This window comes from Phragmites australis, chromosome 2 (genome assembly GCF_958298935.1).
Source record: "Phragmites australis chromosome 2, lpPhrAust1.1, whole genome shotgun sequence".
NCBI lineage: Eukaryota > Viridiplantae > Streptophyta > Magnoliopsida > Poales > Poaceae > Phragmites > Phragmites australis.
The window spans coordinates 43,650,890-43,658,437 of record NC_084922.1 but is presented as its reverse complement, the minus strand read 5'-3'; the positions used below and the strand labels follow the sequence as shown (position 1 = coordinate 43,658,437).

The window sequence follows — 7,548 nt, the reverse complement described above, 5'->3', positions numbered from 1 at the left end:
TTACGGAAGTTTTGGTGAAAGAAAATAGGTGTAAACGTGTAAAGAAGGTGTGTTTGGTTCCTGGACGAGGTTTTATATAGCTACATCATATAATCTAGTTGAGTCGAGTCATATTTTTTAAAAGAAAAGTGTTTAATTGGTTGTATAAGTCTAGACAGGCTGAGACAAAGTTTCAGTTTGGTTGGTCAGATCTGAGGCCACGTGAGGGGATGCCAGAGTTGAGATTACGATTGATTGCTCATATAGAGATAATTTTGTGACACTACCAATGGACCCATATACATGAGTGAATGCAGGAGTCTGTATCCATTAGGTCGGATCTCAGACCAGACAGAAAGGCGTATATTTGTTTCCATCGAGCCAAACTGAAACAGTGGATGCAGACGACCAAAGATGTTTCTATATGAGATTATACGCATCTACCGAACTAGGTTGGAGCAGATTCGGATAACCAAACACACCCATAGTGAATATTGTCCGTCGGATACTCGTCCGAAGGCTGCGACTAATCCTACTTATCCCAACAGTGGAGGAATTATTTTGACACATGCGGATTTTCTACAAATAAATCCCTTTACGGATGGAATGGTGAGATCAACCACGACCTTCGAATGAGATTGAATAGACAAAATTTGTTGTTTCTTATAAAGTTTTCATTTATGTGGATGTTTATAACCTCTATACCATCAAATCTTTAACCTATATAGTATTAGTGATGTAACTCTCGTAGCATCAATTCTTAAAATAATATTGTATGATTATATATAGGAGTTTACATACATCTGATAGAAGATAATAAAAATATTTGATTTTATCTCTCACTCTCTTTATTCTCTACATCTTACATACCAATTTTCAATAATCAATTAATAAATAATATATAACGTTATTTATATATTTATACTTATTTGCACAAAGATTTACCAGAAACTTGAACTAGGCTTCACAACAACCCACGAAGCACATAACCGCAACGTGGTTCGGCTCGACCAGCTCGCCACCCACCGATAAATACCCGCCCGCCAGCTTCGTCCACTCGTCCCTCCGCTCCGCGCCGAAGAATAAGCCCGGATCTAGATCCAGGTATCCCTCCGTCGCAACTGCACCTCTCCTTCTCCCGTAGGCGTCCTCGTCTCCCGTGACCGGCGTGGGGTGGAGATCCACCCGAGTTTGAGATTGGTCCCTTCTTCCGTTGGTTAGGATGCCCTAGCTTGCTCGGACGGATCGCTCGTTTGATTATGCGATTTTTTCCCCTTTGCCGCCAGCCCTGAAATACAAGTAATTTTGTCGCGGATTTGCTTGCTTCCTGGTGGTGCATTAACGTCGGTTTACTTTTTGAAATTCTTGGGGCTTGAACTGAACCCCAATGCCCGTCGTTTAAGTCCGCCGCTGATCCCGAGCCTGCACGGCGATCTCTTTATTGCGATGATATCAGTAGATTACGAGTTTGCACATGGGTGCATCTACAATTATGCGTGGAATTCAGATCGAGTAGGTGTTGTTTGAATCGCATTAATTTTTCTCGACTAACTTCCCTATGTAGTCTGAATGTTGTGCTCCAGCAGTGCTCGTGAGTTGCTTTGTTTAACTGTCTTGTATGGCCTTTTGGTTTGTGGAACTAATTAGCCTCTCTCTTGCAGTTCAATAGTTTCTTGACTTGGCTTTGGGCCTTTGGCGATTGACGGGAGACAAAACCATTGAAAATGGTATGATTGATTCAAAATTGTACTGTATTTCCCATGTTATAAACTGATTCACTTCTGTTCTGGAGTCTACACATTCAATAAGGGCATTGCATTGAGGGATATGTATTATTCATATGATTTTGGTTGCATTTTATGTTTCGGTATTCCGAAGAATTGATTGTTCTTTTTGTTTATGTTACAGGTGGTTCTTGCAGCCTCTATAATATCGAAGTCTGGAAAAGGTGGGCCGGTTTGGAATTGCCCAGTTATTAAAGTTGAATATTCTTATTGATGCCTTAATGATATATCTTCTTCCTTGAACACTAAGCATTCTATTTAATTTTGGTAGCTATAGCATATATATCACTATTTGGCATTCCTTGCTGTGTAGCCATGAATCTACAAATGTGTCAAAACTCAAAACAACAACGCTGTAATGGCTTTTCTGCAATAAGTTCTGTTCAGTAAATTTAAGGGTTTCTTTGTATGCATCTAATTTTAAATGTCAATCTACTGTCAACTTTCTTTTTCTTTCTGTATTGTTTGCCTTATGAACTGTTTAAGAGCATACACTGTTATTTCTGTTTTTCTTCAACTGTGCAGCACTTCTATCAAGACAATTTGTTGACATGCCTCGGACAAGGATTGAGGGACTGCTTGCAGCATTTCCAAAGTTGGTGGGAACTGGAAAGCAACACACTTATGTTGAGGCTGAAAATGTCCGCTATGTTTATCAGCCTATTGAAGCTCTATATCTGCTAGTCATCACAAATAAGCAGAGTAACATTCTTGAAGACCTGGAGACACTGAGGCTGCTCTCCAAACTCGTATCCTGTTCTCAGTTTATGTTATATCTCTATCTCAAAGGCTAGTTTACTGCTAAAAATGTGTAGTCAACACCAGAAAAGGAAAATTTTGCCAACTGTATATCGTTTATTCTCATTACAAGGATGATATTAAATACACATCTTTCTTTCTGTAAACTAAAAAAGATTATGCGCGAACATACCCACTATTTTGCTTATGGAACAAAGGTCAACACAAGAATCACTGTATTCACACTCGTCCTTGCATAGGACCTAATTATAGGCTTATAGCATTTGCATATTCTAAACACCTATTCAGTCCAGTGATTTCCTTGAACATGTACAAACAAAGGTGCCCGAATACTCCCCTTCTTTGGACGAGGAAGGTGTATGTAGGGCAGCATATGACCTCATTTTGGCTTTTGATGAAGCCATTTCCCTTGGAAACAAAGAAAATGTAACTGTTGAACAAGTTAAACAATACTGCGAGATGGAGAGCCATGAAGAGAAGCTGCACAAACTCGTCATGCAAAGCAAAATAAACGAAACTAAGGATCTCATGAGGAGGAAAGTTACTGAAATTGAGAAAAGCAAGGTCTGTCCTAACTTTTTCTCGAACACAAATGCATGCTTCTCTTGAATTTTGCACATCAAGGGATTTTTCTTAACCTGCTTGTATGCCCCTGTATTGTTAATTTGAGATTTCTTCAATGATAGCTATGAGAACTCTAAAATATTTAAGTCCACACAGACCATGGGGTTATCTAAGTTATTCCTGGTTTATCACTCCACTTGTTTCATGACATGGAAGCTTAATCTGATAATCGCCGTTTTCTGTTAGATATATTCCAATGCTTTGGTTGCTGATCAAGTATTGAATGATATGTCGTGTGTCTCTCATCATTGTCGCATTCTTTTATCTATAATCGCCTGTTCTGTTGGTCTACATTTACAATCTTGTAAGCATAGCAATAATTATTATGACTTTCACCACTTTTACGCTTGTGATCCAGATTTGCTAAGTCCTCATTATTAATCTTTTATAATATTTTGAGAGATAAACAATTATTTTGGTCCATGGATTTTTAGTTAGTTCTTTTTTATGTCATAAACTATCTTTCTAAAATACTAATGAAAGCATATGTTGAACTCGATGAAAAAACAAAGGATGGAGAACCAACTTATCATATTTGGAAGTTCTAGGTTGAAAATATAATCTGCCCAAAAATTTCTGGACTAAAGTATTTTTATTTTGAGGTTGAAGTTGTGGCACCAATTTTAGGCCATGGGTGGGAAGAGTTAGGCTGGTTTCTTACCGATTTTTTTTTTGTGTGTGCCTAAACTGGTACAAAATGATGGGCAATTTTTTGGATTCTAAATTCTTTACCTCTATCTATGACACATGGCCCTTTGATTGCCTTTGAAATTTTGGCTCGATTAAATATTTTTCTATTTGGATTACGGACAATTTTATTTGCAGCACACATACTGTCATTTTTTGCTGTCTGGAAAATTGTATATCGTCTTGGAGGAGTAAACATAGAGCACCCCTGCAAAAGCATGTGTGTGATAACCAGTGGCCTTTGACTAACTTGCAACGGTAGTAAACTAGTATAATGAGGCAACTTGTTGGAACTTATGCAGACTGACAGAGGCAAGACAGAAAATGCATTTGGCCCCCTGAGGACTCCAAACGTTGTTAGTGACATGAACACAAGAGTTGGCGGTCCAGGGGATGATCATATATTTGGTGACTCATTCACTCGAAAGCCCAAAGGTTAGTACCCAAATGAATTGCTATGTGGAAATTTTAATGTTGTTAATATAGTGTTGAGACTTGATGACAGTGAATTTTATGTCTTTCAATTTTGTTGGCATGGACTTTTAAATCTGGAACGGAACTTTCACGTGAATTTTTGGTCCACAGCTTTCAAATGGATTTTGAAAAGGAACTTTCACGTTGTACTTACTACCACCACTATCAGCATGCTATTACTGCCATTTAAAACCACTTTTTAACCACTAATGAACGCCTCTATTATGAACGGCTATTTTTTATCTTGACCACTTGTGACATTTGTACAGGGCGTCCTTCTGCTCCTACTACTGCTATCAGTAAAGTGGCTGGTGGTATGAAATTGGGCAAGTCACAGAAGACAAATCAGTTCCTAGAATCTCTGAAAGCTGAAGGAGAACTCATTTTGGAGGATACTCAACCAAGTGCAATTCAGTCAAGGCCGTCATCTGTCCCACCAAGTGATCCTATCACAGTGACAATTGAAGAGAAACTCAACGTCACTGTTAAAAGGGATGGTGGGATTAATAATTTTGATATTCAAGGAACCCTTGCTCTCCAAGTTCTGAATGACACCAATGGTTTTATCCAGTTGCAGGTCGTTTTCTATATTTGATTTCTGGACCTTTTACATTCTTGTTAGACACTCTTTTTCTTAAATAAATAGTCAAGCATCAAAATCCTCTGCTCACACCTGCTCATACTGCTCTTTCTACCACTCAATCCATTCCTGGCATATTTGTCGAAGCAACTAATGACCTAAATACCGGTCTCTTTTCTGAATTGTTCTACATTTACGCTGCTTTCTATACATCTGAGCTTCTAATCTGAAAAATCATTGGATTGATGATAGTAAATCTTGCTCTTAATTAATATTCGAAGCTCTCTTTTTGTTTCATCCTAATATGATATAAATATTTACTTTAGAACTCACATTGTTTTCGTCATATGCCATTAGATTCTCTGAGATAGGCAAATTCATTTTAACCTTATTGTGCATCCCTGCTATTGGAGCAACGGGTGTACAAATCGCCATCTCCTGCTTGCAAAGGCCAAAGGTTGCTTGTTTAGCTACAGTATCCTAATTAAACTACTTCAATTAGATTATATTAAAAATCCTATATCTGGTGCGGTTTACAGGTTGAGAACCAAGATGTACCTGGATTTAGCTTCAAGACACACCCTAATATCAACAAAGAGTTGTTCAATAGTCAGCAAATTGTAGGGGCAAAAGATCCAAGCAGGCCTTTCCCCAGTGGTCAAAATGAAACCCCTCTTGTGAAGTGGAGAATACAGGAGCTGGATGAGGCCTCGCTGCCATTGGCAGGTATACTTCAACTGTTTGGTTTAATTAGCTTGCAAATTTGGACTTCTGTAACCTGTTTTTGCCACTTGCAGTCAATTGCTGGCCTTCAGTCTCTGGAAATGAAACATACGTGAACATTGAGTATGAAGCATCAGAGATGTTTGATTTGCACAATGTTGTCATCTCTATGCCTCTGCCTGCACTCAGTGAGGCTCCAAGTGTTAGACAGATAGATGGAGAATGGAAGTATGTTTCAGAACCCTTGTCTCGCTCTTAAATACTCTGGTAACATGTGTCTTAAGAATGGCCTCTACAACCCGACTAATGACAAGAGCTGTAATTTCTCCCAGTTAACCAGCCGGATGGTCCCTAGGTTCGCCCATTCAGCTCGTCTCTAGCTGCATATATTAATTGCCTCTCTTGTTTTATTGCATGCAGGTACGACTCAAGAAACTCAGTGTTGGAGTGGTCAATTATTCTAATTGATCAATCCAACCGCAGGTACTTGAAGCATATGTATTATTATTATTATGTCATGCATTTTGTCCCCATGCTTTTGCTAACGCTTGTTTTTCTTTCATTTGCAGTGGTTCTATGGAATTTGCTGTCCCTGCAGCTGATCCATCGACATTTTTCCCTATCTCTGTTGGATTTTCTGCGTCAAACACCTTCAGCGATTTGAAGGTTGGTTATATCATGTTTCTTACTGGATCGTACATGCGTAGCCTCTGTCTTCCAAACTATGAGTAGGAGCATAATGAGAGAGAACTGATTTCTCATCTCTTAGAAGGCACAGCAGCACTTTGAGAAAATGATTACGGGCGTGTTTGTATGATGCCAGCACTAGCCCCGCCAAAACACCGGCTCGCCTAGAATTTGGCGGACGAATTCGCCGCCGTCATTTCACCCACGCGTTGGCGTGAAAACGACCGTGCAAGCCAACACTCCCTGTGCAAGCCAAAACTTTGGCATCGATCGAAAGAACTGCGCTGGCACTCTGTCAACGCTTTTTTTTTTTGGCAGGGCGGTTCCAGGCTTCAATCCGCCCTAAAGCACATCGTAACCTACATAATTAACCACCGAAAATGTGTAGCAGTTCTAGTCCTTAATTGATACTACAAGACATTTTATACACGGCCCTATACATTGTTTTCTTTTTCCAAAAAAAACTATTTTACTGCCTTTTTTTTGGCTGAGTGAACTCTACTTGCTAAATTTTATGTTTACCCCCTTTCAATGTCTACTAATTCTTGTGGTTTCATGCAAATTCTTGTTTCAGGTTACCGCCGTTCTTCCGTTGAGGGAAGGTAGCCCTCCAAAATTTTCACAGAGGATTCGATTGGTCACTGCTAATTACCAAGTAGTTTGAGGGAAGGTAGCCCTTGAAACTTGAAGTTGATTTGTTTTGGTCGAGTGATTGAGCATATTTACAGTATATAGAACATAAGAATTTCTGTCGTGACCCATGGGCTGCTGGAACATAGAGAAATATGTGTTATACATAATGCATCTTTGTATCTACTTATTGTAAAATGTTGCGCGATAGTGATACGTTTACTGGAATATAGAAAATATCAATTGGCGTTATGTTTGTTTTCATTTGTCCCTGTTTGCTTGAGAAGAGGCGCTGCATTTTGCTGTTTGAGAGTGGATAGCTCCATATGTTTGAACAAGGTGCCAAGAGCCGAGGCTCTTGACCCTTTCCGATGCTACAATAGAGAGAAAGCGACAGAGCAGGGGAGCTCGTTGTAGCACGGATCCCGCCGGTTCTCTCCTCCGGCGGGTGTAAATAGTAGCCCTAGTTTCCTTAGGAAAAAACTAGGTTAGTGTTAGTTTCTCAAGGGCGAACTGTTATGTAGGAATTTTTGCTCTCTCTGGATCTCCTCCAGCAATTGTGTTGGCTACAGCGCCTCCTCCGGCGAGAACCTCGGGAGGTTTGTCTTCCTCCATCTGGAT

The 7,548-nt window shown here is 39.6% G+C and overlaps 1 protein-coding gene across 4 annotated transcripts; it reads left to right on the top strand.

Moving 5' to 3' along the window:
- The first annotated feature begins 984 nt into the window (after positions 1-984).
- Positions 985-7,191, top strand: LOC133909075 (coatomer subunit delta-3). 4 transcript variants are annotated; one of them, XM_062351355.1, is made up of 12 exons: positions 985-1,083; positions 1,641-1,706; positions 1,888-1,927; positions 2,289-2,512; positions 2,844-3,086; positions 4,136-4,268; positions 4,577-4,884; positions 5,427-5,613; positions 5,685-5,838; positions 6,031-6,093; positions 6,180-6,276; positions 6,872-7,191. In XM_062351355.1, the coding sequence occupies exons 2-12, from the start codon at positions 1,704-1,706 to the stop codon at positions 6,959-6,961; spliced, it is 1,542 nt and encodes a 513-aa protein (XP_062207339.1). In that variant the 5' UTR covers positions 985-1,083; positions 1,641-1,703; the 3' UTR covers positions 6,962-7,191. The 4 variants fall into 4 exon arrangements, with proteins under 4 accessions (XP_062207339.1, XP_062207342.1, XP_062207340.1 ...); XM_062351358.1 differs by lacking the exon at positions 985-1,083 and adding an exon at positions 1,096-1,195; XM_062351356.1 differs by lacking the exon at positions 985-1,083 and adding an exon at positions 1,232-1,278.
- Positions 7,192-7,548: the final 357 nt, after the last annotated feature.

What these genes read in the sequence shown, in the direction of transcription:
- LOC133909075 (XM_062351355.1), top strand. An exon ending in ATGGTTTTATCCAGTTGCAG is followed by an intron (nt 4,885 to 5,426) that starts GTCGTTTTCTAT and finishes TGCGGTTTACAG; the next exon opens with GTTGAGAACCAAGATGTACC. An exon ending in ACACCTTCAGCGATTTGAAG is followed by an intron (nt 6,277 to 6,871) that starts GTTGGTTATATC and finishes TTCTTGTTTCAG; the next exon opens with GTTACCGCCGTTCTTCCGTT.